We start from the raw sequence: 19,356 nt of genomic DNA on the forward strand, positions 1-19,356 counted from the left end.
GACTTTTTGAGGGGTGCAGGATTTCACAGCTCCTGCATTGCTGAATCCCAGAAAAAAACTGCAACCCCCTTGTGTTTGCAGCAGTGCAGTGGCTCCCTGCGTTCTGTCCTGCAGGCAAACGCGCCCGCAGTCTTCAGAGTCACCAAGAACTCACAGTCACTCTTACAGCACGCAGGGTTTTCCTTTCAGTCCTCGCGATAACTGAGATTTTGATCATTCTGGATTTAAAAAATAATGATTAGCTGGCACGTTCAGCTCTGCTCTGTGAGTTAGGACTTGATTCCAGGACGTTCCGGCTCATCTCCGCTCTTTTTTTTGTTTGTTTTTTTGACTGCGTTCGCATGTTTTCTCCAAAAAGGTTTCAAATGCAACTTAAGATTCCCACAGTTACAAAATAAATGTGAACACAGCTTGGATCAATCTTCCACTGAACTTTATTCACTTGAGTTTTGTTTTTTGTTTTTTTACAATTTGAGCGGCATCAGTACATTATTAGACTGCACCTGATACATAAGGAAATCACTCCATCCAGTGAAAAGTGTTTGCTACTTGAAGGAAAAACATTTATAATTAATGAAGCAAAAATACATAATGCATTTGCAACAGGAAGTCTGGTGTAATGGCATGCCGAAGCTCTATTTTGTGAATGAGAGGGATCTCAGAACAGAATGGGGGTTACACATGACGTGCTGCAGTGTGTGACGAACCACAAGCATGCTGGGAGTTTGTTGTCAGTCACCAGATGGCAGCAGAGCGTCACACCAGTGGAAAACAAACTGAAGAAGTGTGATGCCTTGATCCAGCTGTAATGTTGTCAACACAAAGGTCATGCTCTCTGTCGATCTTCGATTAATTCTGCGTCAAAGTCCTCGGATTTGCATGCAAACACTTGCGGCGGCAGCAGGACCCACGTTTGCTACCCGGCCGATAAGCCTCCTGTCCTCCGCCGTGGCCTCTTAATTGCGAAGAATTTCTGCGGCAGTATACTTGCTGATTGCTTCGTTCTCACTCCTCACAACAACCAGCTAAGACACTGCCAGAGAAACACCCACAGCAGCCGCGTCCGTCCGTCTGTCCGTCCCTCCCTCCGGCAGGTCTTTGCGCCTCTACCTGTGAGTCTGGCAGGACGTGCTCGCTCTGTTTACATCCCACTTTGCAGTGGCGACGGTTGGAAGCCAACAGGCATACACTAAGAACCCTGCGGGGGCGGCATGGTCCGGGGCCAGGAGCCGGAAGCTCTGCAAGAGAAGTCGGAAATAGGGTTTCAAAAAGTATTTAAATTTCCATCTAGAATTAAAAATTAATACGTGGATGGATCCAGTATCTTTTTAGAAGTTTTGAATGAATAATGAAAGACCTCCTCTGCGGCCCACCTCCGTTTATGTAACTGTAATGCATTGATGACGCTCCTCTGCCCAAAGTGACCCACAGCTTGTTCCCAAACTGATTTTTGATACTCCTCTCGTCTTTTGTGCAGCATCACTTTAAGTGCACACAACTTGGGCCAACACAAACACCCCCGACCTAAGAATAGATTTGCCATGACTCATGATTTTGCAACAAAAAGCTCCGTTTGTTTCACCTCTCATCTACTTGTCAGTTCACATGACATGGGTGCCATAGGATGTGAATGCTTGTGTGTGTTCACCTAAGGGAGATCGACTGAAACCCCCCCCCCCCCCCCACTATCAGTTGCTTGCTGCAGTGCTATTTTGGGCCATCTGACCATTCCATACTGTCCTGTCCCTGTGGACTCTGCATTGCTGACAGGACAACATGGAGACGAGAGGGAGCGAGCAAACTGCAGACGCTGAACGGGCCAGAGATCGAGAGATGTCAGGAGGGATGTCTGGGAAGTATAAGTTTGGATAAACGTCGGTGCCGTATCGGGTTTACACTGCAGCATGTCTGCACACGATGCATATCTGCGGGTATACCTAGAAATGTGTGGCTTATTTTGGTAGTTTGACCTCATCTGATGTCAAGGAAATAAGTTTAACTCTTCTCAGAAGGATGTTGCGAGTTTGTTTTTTGTTTGTCAAAACACACGGGCTGATGCTAAACTCATCGCGCTGTAATGCTTCATCCATGTTTCATGCCGGGCTGAATGCCGCCTTTGCCGAGCACATGATGACAGGAATTCCTTCCTGCTCCGGTTAGATGTAATCCTTAACCCAAGATTGAGGAATGCCAGTGAAAACAACACTGCGCCCTCTCAGAATGAGCGGCTGCCTGGCCGCCGCTTCACACAACAAACGGGAGCAGCAACCCGCCTTGACTCATAAACCTGTCAACAAATACGTGTCGCGCCTCGGGCTGCACGATTGGCTGGTTCATCCTTCTCTACCTGTTTCAACACCATCAGTCAAACATGCAAAGTGTTTGCAAATATTTGTTTTATTATATCAGGGGGCGACTGGAGGGATATTTGCATGGAGGAGGTAAAGGCGTTCGCAAGTTATACGAAGATTTAATTTGGAATATTTGTGTGGTGCCATTGTGTACGTGCAGCCATAAATATTAACGTAAACATGCCTCGCTTCTGTAATTCATGGTCTCTGTAACTGTTACGATTCATCACAGCGACCGCATTTACACCTGGTATTAAAGTGCCATCTGCACAGGTTCGGTAATAACGAATGATCGTTTATTCGTCTGGTGTTTTTATTCCATTCAGCTGCAAGAAAGCTGTCATCATATAATCAGGTATTTCAATTTCCCTCCGCTTTAATGCCAGGTCAGCGTCAAACCCCGGTCTTGTATTTTTGACAAAACTGTCCAGGCTCCTCTCTTTTTTCCCGACGGTTCCTGTGGCTTAAATCTTTTTTCTTTTCTTTTTTTTAAATTTTATTTTATTTCTCACGTCTGAATGGAGAAGTCAAGAGCTGGTGTTTGCAGCTGAGAGTGGAGATGTTGTGTAGGTGCGGATGCCACCTCAGGTCCAAACAGGGTTCCAGCCAAACTGCCTCCAGACGTGGTCAGGCAGATCAGATGACAACACATTTACACCTCCGACGAACATGAATTTTTCCTGAAATGTGACCCGTATCGAGGAATATTATCCATATACAGATGGCGTTTTAATAGCAGCTGTTAACGAGGTCATGTGGAGGCTGAGGTAGCACCACAGAGACGCCCAGGCCTTTTTGGGGTGGCATTAATTTTCGTTTCTTCACATTATCGTAGATATAATTGATGTGTAAGGTTGAATTTTAAAGATTCTGAATTCGTGAAGATTTGGTAACAAGTTTTAATCAGGCTAATTTATTAAGAGAGAAAGAGGCTTAATTACTTAAGAGGCTAATTTACTTGTTTCATGTATAAATAAATGTCCCTTACATTAAAGCCTTCTCCAAATGAGTTCACACAATGTTCATTAAACGTTTCACCCCAGTTTTTGTGTATGGCGACATTCCCGAGAAGGGGCACACTGAGCATGCTCGGTGGTCACAGCCTGCCCACTGACATGGCTACTTCCTGTTAGCCCTCTGCTAACTTGAATGTGGATGAATAATTCAAATGTGCAAGTCATTTAGCTGTGGTTGTGTGATGCTGAAAACAATTCATCCACCATTTTAACATGTTAGGCTACAGCAGAGAATATGGCATAAGCAGTGTGTTGACATTTGCGTGTATTACCCGTCTCCGCCAGAAGGAGGAGACAAAAGTCCCATTCTGGAGCTTTAAAAATGAATTTGACTGAAAGTGTAATGATCATTTTATTAAATATTTCATTAGATTTGGTCGTCATATTTTAACATAAATTACTATGACCACAGTGATGGCTTGTAAAAAACCTAAATTAAATGTTGCCTTTATTTAATTACAATACTAATAACTTCTTTGTAATTTCATTGTAGTTACAGCTCAGGTCTTTTATTCTAATATTGATATCCGCACCGATTATTGGTTGGTCGAGAACGTCTATGTATCGCAGCCATGTTCAGGAACAAACAGCCTAAAAAAAAACCCTGATCGTCTTTTATAGAAGTATTAGGGGCGTCAGCTGTGTACAGACGCTCGTCTGTGTCAGTGTGACGTTTGTTTGAGGAGTCTACAGTCTGTGACATTTCCAGCCTTCAGGAAATAAGTCCAACACACATTTACACTTCAATCCTCCTACACTCTCTGACTATTCCGGATCTCCGTGTTGTCAGGCTGCAGGTTCTAAGGAACACACTCATCACCAGTCCTGTCCACTCCTGTCCGCATCCTCTGACTGTGCTGAGCTTGTCTGGTGTGTCGTGCTAACAACAGTCATGCTCCAGGCTCCAATCCCATTCCACAAACCTAATCATCTTATAGCAAACAATGACACGAGTATTTATTGCAGAGCCATGTTTCGGACCAGTACTACACATGACACACACACACACACACACACACACACACTGATGGCATGAGGGCCCTTCTTATAGCCTGCCAGGAGTTCTTTTTTTTTTGTAGCACAAGCATGGAATGGTTTTATGTCAAAATTCAGTTGAAAGCAGCTGATAAATAACGATGTTTGGCTTGAACTGGAATCGGATTTGGAGACGGAATCGCAGGTTTCATCAGTATTTATCAGCTCTGTATGTCAAACTGCAGTGTGTTAATAATTCAGTGAGCGCACTACCCCCGGCTACCACAAAACACAGCTGCCCCAAGGAACTGTTGTGCTTCCTGTGTGTGTCTGAACACACACACACACACACACACACACAAGTACAAAAGATTTGGTTCACAAGAACAATTCTTGTTTTTTTTTTCCCCAGTTTGAGTTTTGGAAAGCCAATCAGTGGCTATAATCATCGCTGAAATGATCTTTACCTGCTTTTTTTTTTTTTTAACGTCAAGTGGGATCAACCGCATCCTGACTACTCAAACTGGTGGTGCCTCTCATCCCTTTCAGTGTCGTCTCGCCGCCGGTCTTGATGGACACCTTCATCAGCGTGGACTCTTTTGAAGCTGCTTCCTCAGCACGCACCTCTTTATTACTTAATCCTCCTGACTCACCTTTCACTACCTGGCACTGACTCTTTATTTTATTTATTTTCTTTTTTTTACATAAATCTGTTTCAATCCCATGTGTTTTATGTAAACGTCTTATTTTTGGATGTGAGATAAGACGCATTTCTAGGCTTGGCGGGCAAAAACTGGACACTAACATGTTTTTCAGCTGTGATTTTGTGAGTGTGAACTCATCTCTCTCCAGTTTGTAACCTGTTGTAAGTGAGCATTTCATTGAGGGCTATGAGGCTTTGAACTCTTTGCCCTCTGCCTTTTAGGAGGGAGGGGAGGCCCGCTGATGGAAACCGTGTGTCATTGTGAACAGAGGAGAAAACAATAACAAAAATAGCCGGCGTTCCCCGTGACGACTGTGGTCCGATAATGATTGCGGCATCCCTGTGGGTCACTGGTGGCGTGGAGGTTACCGAGGCGTGGGTGTACCACTGCTATCTGCATTAAGTAAACTTTGGTAAAGTTTCCATGGTGTCATCTTAGCATCATGACTCTGTTTGGACGCTTTCACGGCACTGAAAGCAGCTCAAACACACATTTCCTCCTTCTCAAAAGGCCATTTTGAGCTGATATGTCGACCTGAGCACAGCTTTCAGAAGCTCAAATGTTCCGTACTGATCTTCGCCTCACCATCTCACCCACAAATTCACAGGAGGGCTCAGTTATGATATTAAATGTCAGGCAGTTTTGACACTCACCAGACAGCAGTGCAGCTCCTCCATCCGTGCTGGTGTCCAGCCGGTGCAGTCTGGTCTTGACATCAACAAGAGTTTGTCCACTGCAGAGCTCGGGCCACTTCACACTGGCAGAACGCTGACCACAAGCCTTTTCTAGAGACTCTGGCTGTCTCTCCTTGTGCTCCACTCAGGCAGTGCAACAAGTCAAGGCATGTTCCAACACGCCACCAACAGCCGGACTGTGTGTATGAGCCTGCTCCTAGACCACAGGGGGAGGAGCAGAGGTTCAGAGAGGGGGGGGGACCCAGAAAAACCCAGCATGACTCAGCCTCCTTCAGTGGGTTAGCATGCAAAGCTGTTTTTTTTTTTTAACTAATGAATGAGGTTAAAGGTACTTTAAGATTACTGATAACATACTTTCTTCCCCAGAATCAGACTGAGAAGCCGTTGTTTTTGAACTGAACTCATATGTGCCATCATTCCTTCTTTTGCCGACGGTTTCCGTTGCTGTCCTTGAAGCTGATTCTACTAACTCTAACTTTAACGCACAGTCAGAAGCTGTAACCAGGCATCAGTACAGTATGCTGATTCATCAAATTGTGTTATACAATGGGACTAAACCACATCAATTACAGCTGAAGGGAACTCAGTTTTAAAGACACAGATCACTTGTGAAATATGGAGAAGCAATGTCAAATCGGACTTTAAAAGCAATGTATTTACGCCACGCTTGCTTTTTTAACAAATGACACATAAAACTGGGACATGCAGACTCATCATCATCTATGAGAGCTAATTACACTGATTTTTTTTTTTTTTTAACTAGAGGAGGGGTGATGCCAGTTCATCACTGCTGTAGTGGAAGTTGATCACTGAGCAGATTGTGGATGCAGCAGCAGGAACCAGCTCAGCAAAACTCCCCTGCTACAATATGGCCCGAGCCTGGCTGCCTGAGCATCTTTACAGCACCGTACTGTACATCCCTGCTCCACTGCATCAGTCACCAGACTGATGACCTTATCAATGAATGAGCAAAGTCACTCAGATTTTACGTCCAGAGAGAACTCAAAGCACCTTCAGCTCTGGTCAGGGAATCGTCTTTTCCTCTGCGAATCGAAAAAGAAGAGTAACTTCGTAAAAGAGGTGTATTCATCTGCAGATCGCTGTTTTAATTTATTGGCGGCGCTGATGCGGCACAGCGGTGTTTTGACAAAGTGCCAGTGGTTGTGTCACTAACTGAGATGGTTCGTAATTTATGGGAGCATGAACTGTTTGCACTAGAGCAGAGCAGAGGAAGCAAAATCACCACATAAAACTGTTAATCCCTTGTCTTGCTACCTGGGATGCATATGACAGCCCAGGCCTCACACTTGCATCTGGGGGGTGGGGGGGTGGGGGGGTAAGGAACCCCTAGCCCAGCAAGTTCAAAGCTTGCTGCATTGATTACATCATCGGAACTGGAGTGCTGGAATGGGACAATGCACCATCAGGAGGGGGGGGCACGTAGCTAATCTCACCATTGCCTCCCTGTGGAGCTCCGTGGGCAGAGTGAGTGAGTGAGTGTGTGTGTGTGTGTGTGTGTCTTTCTCTTTCTCATCTGTCTAAAAACTCAGCCATAGTCCGCTCCAGAGTGAGACGGCCTGCTCTCCCTCACATTCACCACCACTGGGTCACATGACTGAGAGACTGTCTGTATCTTGGAGAGAATGAGTGCATGTGTGCTATTAGAGGCCGCCACTGCAGGAACTCAGCTGCTGCGGGACATTGCAGAATTGCTGTTCTGCCACTGGCTCCCTCTCTCTCTCTCTCTCTCTCTCTCTCTCTCCCTCTCTCTCTCTCTCTCTCTCTCTCTCTCTCTCTCACACACTCCCTCTCTCTCCCCTCTCCCGATTCACTCAGGCAAATTGCTCAAGGAGGATGGTGAGAGCATGTGCTGCATACTTTTTCGATAGAGGAGAGGGGGGTGGATGGAGGAGAAAGCAGGGGGAGGGGGTGGAATCATATGAGGTGCAAAGCATGCCGGTGAGGCGCTGTGCCGGGCAACTGTACCTCCGAGAGACACTACAGTAGAGAAATTGGAGATGAGGAAGAAGGAGGGGGGAGGAGAAGGGAAGTAGGGGGAGGGCAGAAGTGAGGTGCAAGGAACATCAGGTGAGTGCGGCAATTTCCTTTGCTGGCAGTGCAGCACCCACCCTCCGTGAAAGTGTGAGCAGGAGAACTGCAGATGTTCCAAGATGATGTCAGGCGGCAGATTTGGCGCGGACCTTTCGTACTGTTTGCTATCGCTCTGTTCCCTCTCACTCGCCCTCCTGCAGTGATGAGAAATCCAAAGGCCAGAGAGACGTTCTGGACGTCTGCCTTACAAACAGCCAGCTGACGACGTGGGGTCGACTTTCTCAAGGTCTTAGCACAGTTACCTGAGGTGAACTCAGAGCGGACCAAGTCGGCTCACAGGCAACCTGACCCAGGCTGAGCTCGTCATCCTCGCAAGTTTCTGAACACGTTTAGAATACTGTCACACTTTTATACGAAGCTTCTTATTTGAGTTAAACTAGTTTTTACCTGGCCTTCCGTAAGACTTGCAGTTGAGCATGGGATTTTAGAGCAAGAGAGTCGCTGCAATCATGCTGTCAAGAGTGATTCTGAATAATTTCTTGTGACACATACAAATATATCTGAATGCATTCATAAACTCATTCCACGCCACACGTCTGCAGTTAAAGATGAGACAAGCTGCTAGTGTGGCTTTAAGGAGGGCAGAAAAGTCCCAGTAGTTCGAGCACAACTTCATGACTGCACCACAGCTGCCCTGTCCCATGCAGGCCACTGTAGCCTCATCCTCAACCCCCCTCCCTCCCCCTCAGCGCTCAGACAACCTACCGCCACAATAGCTATCATCTGCAACTAACACACATTGTTCAGTATAAACCCACAACACAGAAAAGTATAGAGCTGTCTTGAAAAGCTTAGTCAATAAAGATAAAAGCATCCTCCTGTGGACTTTGCATCCGGAGTCCTCTGTACAGGCCTCTATCTGACACACTGGCGGCTATTTCCAGCCTGTGCCATGTGTTAAACATGAATGAGGGAGCAGTGAAGCCTGCCTGTTAACTGACTATCTGGCTGGCTGCTGCCTGGTTTTTACTGGTGCAGTGGAGGCTGAAACGGATGAGACAGAAACAGCCAGGAGCTTCCCCTCTGCAGGCATGCACACCGACACTGTTAGGCTAATTTAAGAAGTACACTGTCCTTTGCAAGGAAGAAGACATGTATTAGACAACAGACAAGGCAAGCAAGACAAGAAAGGAGAGACATGTATACCTGCAGACGGGTCTCCTCCTTCACCACACACAGCCAGGAGAGGAGGAAAACTTCTCCGCACTCACTCTGAGCCTCTTGGTCGCTGGTGATGTGCTTTCATGGCGCGGCAAAGTTGACTGCTGCATTGCCTCCTGAACAGAATGACATTGTTTGCACTCTCTCTCTCCCTCACTCCTCCTCCTGTACGCACTCGCTCCCCCTCCTCTTCTTTGCACGCTCGCTGGCAGCATAAACTGCACAGCTCAGCAGTGTTCCCCCACTGCCGCAGCAGATCCTGCATGAGCTCTGCGTATCTGAGTGGGATGGGACTTTTAAAGGGGAACGCAACCTCCAGGGTCAGTGTGTGTGCACATCCTCAGTCCGCCCTCCTCTCCTCCCTGTCCTCCTCGGTACCCCCTCCTCCTCTTCCTCTTCCTCTACCTCCTCACTCTAACACCTCATCAGAGTAAAGGACTCCTCACAACTCTCATCCCCTTTTATTCGCTTTCACACTACAGCAAAAGCTGCTTTGAGATATGAGTGTGCTCAAACCTGGATGAGGAACAGTTCCCTCCACAGAGACCAACTCCTCTGCTGTTAAACTTCCCTCCCTGGGGGCTCATTTCACCTGGAAGTGCTTAAAAAGAAGTTGCAGGAAGACTCATCAAAGAAAGCCTGTATGCGTCATATTTACAAATTATTGTGTGTTTTTTGTGCAAAATTTAGAAATCGTGTGTCAAGACGAGCAGGACACAGCGTGCACCAGAGGATTATTCCACACAGTCATCACCACACAGATCATGTCACTGTCTAAAACACCTCAAATCTCCAAATTGAGTGACATCATGGGTACAAAATCCCCTTCAGCAGTAGGAAATGTCCTTAATCTGCAATCCGTGCTACCTACATTTCATTACCCAAGATGCACTGCTCTGATGGGGCTATTCTGCAGTGCGCTAAAACATAGAAACATCTTGACCAAACAAATTTGTCTTTTTTCGCGTAGCACAAACTCTGTAAGAGTGAGCTCATCCATCATGGAGTCAACCAATGAGGTTGAACTTCTCTGTCTCTAATTTGTGTAGTCGGTGGTTCTTCCATTGATGACGTTGGCAGTGCACTGCTTCAATGGATAATGGTGGCTCCATTATTAATTCTGTGTGTTTGAGCCGTTTTCTGCAGCGATGCAGCGCTTTACGCTTCCCACTGCAGAAGTGAAGCATTTTCTTTCTTTCTTTTTTTTTTTTTTTCCCAATGACTTTGTTCAGCCCCCGCCCTGAGGTGAACCTGCTCTCTTCTCTGGAGAAGAATTATGAGCTGCATGCATCTCATCTTAACCTTGCCTCCACCAAGTGAAGGTGTACCTTCTTTAGCACATTAATGTTTGTATTCCAATAAGTCACTGCTGAGTCAGCAATTCTGGAGCATCCTCTTAAGTATAGAGGGATCAGTGACATGGGGCTTAGCACATCAATCATGAATCACGTCATGCAGTGCTGCTTCCCATCAGCTGAGAGCCTGTGTTTCCCTGCATGTACGCTCTGCATGCAGTGCTGCTGCTGCTGCTGCTGCATCAGCCTCGCAGCATCTCTCCTCTCCTCTGCACTCGGTGACACAAGGGAAAATGCCCCCGCCAGCATATCTCTCACATAGCCCACGCCGCTCTCAGTAATGGCATCCCCTGTGATGAATAAGCCATGAGCAGGGGCCCCATTTACATGTCCTATTAGATTACCTGGCTATGCTTTACCTGGCTACCGCCACCTCACTGCCTTTTGCTCGCTTCTCATCTTGATATCCTTTTCTTTGGAGAATTTGTAAATGTGTTCTAACGGCTCTGGAGTCACGAGATTTGGAGTTGAGTCATCCATCATGTATATGATTCACCTTAAAGTCTTCACTGCTGATGTTTAACCAAGACGGCGTATGTTTAGTGTGGCTGGTGTCACGGCAGGTCACGGCCGTTGACTTACATCTTATTAGTCATAAGATGCACCACAGCGCGGGGGGGAAGAGGTTATCTGACAATTACAGCCTTGTCCATACGTGACACATGCAGGCCACTGAGTCACTTCTAACCACTGGCTGGTGAGCTTCCGTGTCTTTTATTCCCATTCACATCCCGTTCTTCTGCTCCATTGATCCGTCCAGAAAAGATAATAGACACATCGATTCACAAGCTCAGCAACTTGCTTCGTTTACACATCAATTCAGACAAATTCACAAAAGTCCTCAGTCAAGGAGGAGAATTGCCTCGACTGACTCATCCGTCTTTGAAGCTGTGGATTTGAAGTGTTCTGTCTCTTTTGTGCACACAACATAGCAGAAAATATTTCTGAACAATCTGACAGATAAAGAATTCCAGGGGTGAGACATATTCCTAGAGGATGAGAAATAGTCAGAAACAAGGAAACTGAGGTTAGCTGGTAATAAATGAACTTGACGAAAATCCCTCTCCGCTCAGGCATAGAGGCAGAGTTAATGATGGGATCCTTGTAGAAGAAGGTAGTGGTGTGTTTCTCTGCACCAGTGCGTCTTTGCTGACCTCGTTTTGTAAAGCTGAGCAGATTCCTCCCAATGCCAAGTGGAGTGAAAGAGACACTGTCAAAGACAAAACAGGTCAAATGTGGTCGCAAACAGATGGCTCAACCCAAATATCATTTATTTTGCTGACAAGGACATCATTTTTTTCCTCCCTTTTTTATTTAAGAATCACTCACCCCGCTCTGACAGACAGGGCTCAATATCAAACATATGATGTGTGAGTAGTCGTCAGTTCTCTGCCAGTGTGAGAGAGATGGTAGTAAAGTGGTTATGATGATGCACTGACGCTATGGCGAGCGACTGAGATGTTGACAGCTGGCTGCTCAGTTGTGGTGAATGTGCAGCTTCTCTGTCAGTGTCAGCAGCAGCGGCCGGTCTGCATTCTACAGCAGCGTTAAAGCAGAGCACATCGTAATGCACAGATCAGCCGAAGCTCAGAGACACTGCAGCTGAGAAACCTCAAGTCATGACTTCTCTACACAGAGAGCAAAGACTTTAGATGTGATTTTATCTGTGGTATGAGTTTGTGGGTGATCATTAAGGTGTAAACCTGCGAAATTCTCCCTCAGTAGTTTTACAGCCTCACCTGTAGGTTAGCAGTGGTAGTTTTCGAGATTTGAGTGGAAAAGGGATTTCTAAAGCCGGCCACAATGTGCTGTTAATGTGTGTGCATGACACAATGATTTTTTTTTTAATGCTTTTATTGTTGACGAATAACTGTGAAAGGCGGGTTAAAAAAGCTACGTGCATACATGTGTAGTCTAAAGCAAATCAAACGAACTGGGATGGGTGGAGTGATGCTCGTGATACGTCGCTCTGCGAAAACTCCTATCAGCTGGAGAGAGGAAAGAAAGGAGGAAACAGAGGCTTGTTGATGTCAGAGATTGCTGAGACAAATGGAGTATAGTGCAATATCAACAGTCGCATAAGCAGCGGCTACAATGTGGAAATAATTGGCATCTGATTCATTTAATCATAATCCAGGATTTACAGACCGATGTGGAGGGACAGAACCAGCACGTAAAACTAAAAACAGCTCTAATCTGAGTTGTCCAGTGTACAAAAAAGAAAAAAAAATCTAGTTGATTTGTTATCTGGTTCTTAAGATTGAATAAGCAGACACAAAAATGAAAAAATCATGTTACTCATTAACATCTCAGTTTTTCAGGGAGGGGAGGGAATTACCTGAGTCTGCGCTGTCATGTTCCACTGAAAAGCTTCATCTGCATGTAGACGGGACAAACGGTGGACGCACGGCCGCTTTTGAAGACTCCAGTTTGCTTTATTTCCAGCTTTCATGATCATAGAACCGAATGACACACTGGTGACAACTGAGTATGAAACTGGGGCTCAGGTGAAAGACTGTGGACACTGGGAGAAAAGAAACGTTTCTCCAGAGGCAACGTTACAGGCAAAAGAGGTCGTACACAACAAGGCCATCACCTACGGCAGACAACAAACATTCGGAGTAAACACAAGGAAAAGGCACACACAAACCGCATGCACGCACAAAGACGATATCATTCTTGCAGAGGACTGATGAAAACGCCTATAAATGGGCAGAAGTTCTGCTCTTTTATTTCCACCTGTACTGCACGTGTTTCAATTGGTATATCGTTGTGGGACACTAAATACCAACAGAACACATGCGAATGGGAACAAATGGTGGGAAAATACACAGAGGCAGGAAATAAAACTAATTAGAACACACTGAGGGAGGTAAACGTACAACAAATAATGGGAAATACAAAAACTGTTGACTGCAATTGTAACACAAACAGTTTTACACTGACAAGTGGCTTTGGATTACTTTGGATAAGGAATCCCGAACTGAGAGAAGTGTGTAGATGGTGGTTATGTGACACATGACCCTGCAGGAGCTGCATGCAACGATGAGAGAGCAGACTTATCTTCATCCATGTTTGAACGTATTTGATGGAGCAGGTCACTGCCCTGAGAATCCACAGCGGGCGAGTGGGTGTGTTGATGACATTTTCACTGTGCAACTGGCACAAAATTGGAAGGGAAACAAGAAGGTCATTTATACAAAGAGTACAAAGGAAATACCTCAGTGGCCGTCGGGAAGAATGTAGGTTCACACACTTGCTTGTGATGAGTTTGCGGCCCTGTAGCATAGCATCAATACTAGCTAGCGAAGTGGTCAGTGGGGGTCTGTGATAGATCCCTCGAGCAGATGAAGTTCCCCAATTTTGGGTTTGCTACATGGCTAAAAGGATTATTTTGTCGACAATGTATTCTTGTCGTCCGCTGAGCTGCCAGATCATGTCACGTCCGCACTCCATATTTGCTTGTGTAACTGGAATGTTCTTAAGCCTGTCGCAATGGAAGAGTTTTGTCCACACGTTGGGTCAGTTGTTTCTGTAGGAATAAACATGACGGAACAAACATGACAGAACAAACACGGCGGAACAAACATGATGGAACGATCACCGCCACACAAGGTGTAAGCCAATGATGTGGTGGGATGAAATATGGGGCGGCACCCAGCCGCTCTTTTTAAACCTCATCTGCCGGTTAGTCGACATACATTTGAGTTATTTTACAGCTAGTTAGCTTGTTTACCAAGGCTAAAACCAAAATGATCATCTTGAACACAGTTGAGGATCTGATGATGATGAAAAATATCCTTTTGGATGAGTTGCCACAGGCCATCTCCGTAAGGCTGCTTAACTTTTTCATTCAGACATGAATATTTGTTCCATAGGAAGGCAGAGAAAACCCAAGTGTCCAGTCTACTGAAGTTGTTGTTTGTGTTATTCTGTTTTGTGTTTCAGGTTTTTGGGGGATTGTTGCACATCCTCCACAAAAACTCCTGCCATCTGGAGATATGTGTCGACTCGTGGCCCAAATTTACCACTGTCATTTGTTTCCGTCAAGAACAGGTACGGCACACAGGGTCTTGGGTCGCTTCTGCGCCTCTGCTGCATGTCCTGATGATGTTTCTATCTGTTTGTGAAGTCTTCCAGCAGCGGTAGCGACACTCCGGTGTTTCCTGACATGTTGACCTTTTACACAAAGGATCCCGAAGTTCTGAAAACTATGCTGCTTAATGAGAGAGTTGTCAGGTGGAAGCACGGACTCAAATTCAGAGGTGATGCAAGAATTACAACACAACAGGAGTATTAGAAGAGTGTGTTGTGCAGATATATCCAACAGGTGTTTCAGGTGACGGCAAAGGTTAACAGCACCTTTTCTCTCTGGATGTAACGTGCAAATTCAGTATTTCATGATTTAACTTCTCGATTTCCATCCCTCGTTCTGTAGCCTGTTTGTTTGGAGCGGTGTATGTCAATGGTAGTCAAGGGTAATTTAAAACCAGTTTGTTCCTTTGTCTCTGAAAGGAGTTCCGACCAAATACGGTCCTGTCATCAAGGAGCTCGCCACTCTCAGAGGGTTCGATACCAAGGATTTAGGAAACTGTGACGTCTTCATGCACTACGCCAAGGAGAAGCCTCAGAAGGAGTGAGTAGAAAACAAAAGTTTGATTTAGTTCTTTTCAAGTTAACCCCCCCCCCTCCAAAAAAAAATATGTAAGTACTCACAAATAGCTGGCATGAGCTCACAAAGACAGATTTTTACTGCTACGTCACTTCTTTATGACTAGAATCAGTAAATGGCTGACTGACTGCAGACAACAGCAGAACTGTCTGTTCACAAGCTCTCAAGAGCACGGTCTGGAATAATCCACGTCTTCTTAATCCAGCCGTACACTCAGTAATCAGAGAAAGACTTTGAGCTGAGTTTAAAATAAACTAGAACCCCCTCCAGTTTGGCATTGGATCATGACGGTGCCGAGCATGACTAGCTGGCACATTCAACTGAAGCAACTCACTCGCGTTTGTCTGTGCTTGTTCGTGGTCGTGCAGAAGAGGAAGTGTAGTTTGTTAGGATTACGGAGCATGTGGATGGATGAAGACGACGTGGACCACAACAGATGGCTTGCTCGAGAGTTTGTAAACAGACATTTTTTGCCAGTTTTAGTGTTGGTTATAATTATTGGCGCCATTAGCTTCTGTTAAAACTACGTGGCCGAGTGGAAACACAAAGAAGAGATGCAGCAGTGAACAAACGTCTTTGCGAGTCCTTGAGATGCAGACTACACAAAACATATACATATCAACAAAGACCATTTACGTTTGTCATTCCTGTTCACATTTTTCTCTGATGACCAGGAGAGAAACGCACCTGACAATTTCTACTCTGGACGAGTCGCACGCTGAGCTTGTGGACAAATGTTTGGAATATGGAGGAAGCGAGGCGAACCTCAACTACGTGAGAGCCTGCATACGCCATCTGCCAAACTCCTGTGTGCTGAACGAGAGAGGCCAGCCTGTGTCCTGGATGCTGTCTGATGAGCTCGGTGAACTGAGGATGGCCTTCACCCTACCAGAGTACAGACACGCCGGCCACTTCCAGGCTTTGGGAAAAGTTCTGTGCTACAAGATGGGCTGTGCTGGTCTGCCCATCTTCTGCCATATCAAACATGATAACAAGCTCGCTATGAACATAGCGGAATCAAATGGCTTCACCGGATTTCCCAATGTGGGGACGGTCTATTTACACATTATATGCCAGGATAGGCAGAGTAAGCAAAACTAATAATAGAGAGTCAACTAAATGACAAGTTCTTTCCTGGTTCTGCTCCCCGATAGGAACCAATCAACCCAAGTGCTGGGAAATCTCTCTAAAAATGTTATATGTGGCTTTAGGGTGGATATTAAATACTTTCTTTCATTGAAAAATTGTAAGATGTACTTTCCCGTCACGTGAAATAAGCATGTAAAGACAGTATAGATCCTTTGTCAGTACAACCCGCTGCGTGGGCTGAGCAGCTTTTTGGGAGTACCCTTAATCTCGAGCTCACCCAGGAGGCTCATCTACCTGGGACCCCCACCTGGAGGTGTACTGTTCCACTGCTGATAGCCTCTCTGTGTTTTAGCAGCAATGCACCACTCAAGTCTACAGGCAACTTGACAAATGAGCAGCCATCTGAGCAGAGGGGATGCTCATACTGCGCCACACATCCTGTCCCATCCACATCCCCCTGTCCCGCAGTGGTGCACCTCCCTTAAATGATGCTCCTCCGCAACCAAAGTCACTCAAGTACACACTAAACACATGTACTCCGATGTGTTTGGAAGCATTTATGAAAAGCTTAAAAAAAATATGATGGTTTGGGGTTTTGTGTGTGGATATTATAACAGCGTGCTAATAAAAGTGTCAACCTCTCAAAACTGTGCAGTATTGTGTGCTTCGAATTAAGAAATAACCAGCCAGGGGTCAGTATTTCCAGAGCGACGCCTCAGGCTCACTTCTCTATGAACAGTAAAGATTAGAGTGTGAGGAAACTGGACTGTGCAGGTCTTACATTGCAAGCCGTCGACTGAAATATGAGATGTTTTCTCACCTACAGTGTGAATCTATTTGAGTGTTCTACCTCAAATAGTCAAAGAGGTGTAGGAGGACTGAAAAAAAAATAGGCACAGGAGAGTTTTATAGAAGCGTCACCAGTTGCAGATCTTCACTCATCTCAAGAAATGTTTGTGACTCAGCTAAGAGACAGAAAACTGAAGTACCTGACAGCTGAACTAGTTTCGCCTGCAACCATCACCTGAGGAAAGCATCCATCCACTGGTCCTCCTCGGAAACTGCATCCCAAAGAAAATGTGGAACTCAATGCCCTTCCCCCCCAGAGAGGCAGTGCACCCTGCCAGCCGTGGAGTGGGACGTACTATCGATCCTGCTGAAATGATGATTTCTAAAAGGGAGGCAGTAAGCATGTCTGCCCTACCCTCCTCCACTGTAGAGAGGCCCTGAGATATCACCAAGCTCAGCACATTGCACCATCACTGCATGGGAAAATGGGTTTTTCACCGGGAGATGAGCTGAGGGGAAGGTAATTCAAGTCGCCAAGCTATGTTCCCCACCAAGGTTGTAAAATGAGCCATATTACCTTCAGATGCCCCACGCAGCGGACAAATAAGGTCATTTTGAAATGCTCTATTTATTCCAGCCCTTGAAATCAGATGCCCAGTTGAAATTGAACAAGGAGGTACATGATTTAGAATTCAACCAGGTAGCGCCATAGTGTTTGCTCTCTAGAAGAATAACATGCTATTTTGAATAAATGATAGGTGAATGGAGTGATGGTTTATGCAGAACTACCCTAATGTGAGGCTTTGAAGCTGAAGCAGGGAGTGTACGTTCCAGAGGCACCACTAGATGGCAACAGTCTCCTAGTATTTCCTAACACTCAGGTCAAATCACATAGGACAGTGTAGCTTAAACATTGCCATCTTGTTCGATCATACTGTAATGTTGGTCTATTCTATAAAAATGAATATGCCAAATGTCCCCTGGGGCTGAATTTCTGACAGTGGGTTGAATCAATCACACTGAATGGCCTGTGAAGGCTAAAATGACTGAGCTGCATTCATGTGAGGAATCTCAGCTTCAGCATTCCAAAGGAGTCCCTCTTCTCGATGAAGTTCTGGTGTGGGGTGCGTCCGTCTTGTCAGTCACGTCAACGTCCATATGTGACATTTCCCAGCAGTCAGTGTGTCAGTCGGACTCACTCAGCGTCACGGGATGACGTTGAGGGTCCTTCCCTGCCCGTCTGCTTTTGAAACTGTCGGTGAGGGACCGAACAGCGCCAAGGTCAAGCTGAACGACAGAGTGCACGAGTGTTTCAGGGTGCAAGTGATGATAGTCTCTGAGAATGTCACACTCCTACAGGGGCTGTGTGTGTGTGTGTGTGTGTGTGTGTGTGTGTGTGTGTGTGTGTGTGTGTGTGTGTGTGTGTGTGTGTGTCCACTTAGACTGGGGTGCGAATGATCAATTATGGTTACTTTTACACATCTCGGGCAGAAATGTCAAGTGACAGACATTGTCAGAAGTGTCAAATGCTAATTCTCCCTTACGAGACAGATCAAGTCTACCACAGCCTTGCCTGAAGCTACATGCTGTGTACTTTTATTCTATAAAGACGATAGCTTGTACATGGTAAGTGCTCTGGGATCTGTCTTTATTTTATGGGAGCAAAATCATGGAAATGCTGCAAGAAGATCAAAGTGGAGCAAATATGAACATGAAAGCCAGGATAACTAAACTCTTTTAAAAAAAATTAAAAAAAAACAGGGAGTTTTATACTGTTTGACATCCAATCAGAAAAAAATGATCAGGATCTTTTCAGTGCAGTGTGTGAGGGGCTGCTGGGTTGGTGTGTTTACAGAGAGATGAATAAATGGACCCATCACCGACGCCAGCCAGAGGGACAAGCATCGACCGACTGATGTGCCGATCATGATATGATGGAGGCTCATTAATATCACCAGCAGTCCATGAGAGGTGATTGGAGCTCCTGCCATGCAGCTGGTTTTATCAGCTGCAATTTCAAGTAGGCGAACCCCAAAGTCTTTAAAGAATTAGCGAGGAACACAAAGGGGCAATGCTCCATCAGTGGCAGTTGTATCAGTCTGTTGTTGTAGCGTCACAGCACTGACACCACAGACTGGGGGCTCCGTTTAGATAAATAATTACATCCATCCATCCATTTTCTACCACTTATCCTGTTAAGGGTCAGGGGTGGGGGTGCAGACTATCCCAGCAGCCTTCAGGGGACGGGTCACCAGTCCATCACAGGGCCAAGACATATAGACAGACAACCATTCACACTCACAGCCACACCTACAGTCTATATATATATATATATATATATATATATATATATACATACATTTGCATGTTCTCCCCATTTCTGCGTGGGTTCTCTCCAGGTACTCAGGCTTCCTCCCACAGTCCAAATACATGCAGT

General features: G+C 45.7%; 1 protein-coding gene and 1 long non-coding RNA gene across 2 annotated transcripts; one reads left to right on the forward strand and one right to left on the reverse strand.

Annotated features, from left to right (window-relative positions):
* Positions 1-192: 192 nt before the first annotated feature.
* Positions 193-9,161, reverse strand: LOC147256512 (uncharacterized). Its single transcript, XR_015117765.1, has 3 exons — positions 9,000-9,161; positions 5,700-5,937; positions 193-1,238 (listed from the first exon to the last, which is right to left on the reverse strand). It is a non-coding gene; the product is annotated as an uncharacterized LOC147256512 (long non-coding RNA).
* Positions 9,162-14,121: 4,960 nt separating this feature from the next.
* LOC147256513 (glycine N-acyltransferase-like) lies at positions 14,122-16,694 on the forward strand. The gene is made up of 5 exons (XM_086212504.1): positions 14,122-14,199; positions 14,318-14,425; positions 14,502-14,634; positions 14,885-15,005; positions 15,716-16,694. The coding sequence occupies exons 1-5, from the start codon at positions 14,122-14,124 to the stop codon at positions 16,140-16,142; spliced, it is 867 nt and encodes a 288-aa protein (XP_086068630.1). The 3' UTR covers positions 16,143-16,694.
* The last annotated feature ends 2,662 nt before the right edge of the window (positions 16,695-19,356 follow it).

Source organism: Aulostomus chinensis, chromosome 9 (assembly GCF_037954235.1).
Source record: "Aulostomus chinensis isolate RoL2024-O1b breed Wild chromosome 9, RoL_Achi_v1.0, whole genome shotgun sequence".
In the NCBI taxonomy this organism is placed as follows: Eukaryota; Metazoa; Chordata; class Actinopteri; order Syngnathiformes; family Aulostomidae; genus Aulostomus; species Aulostomus chinensis.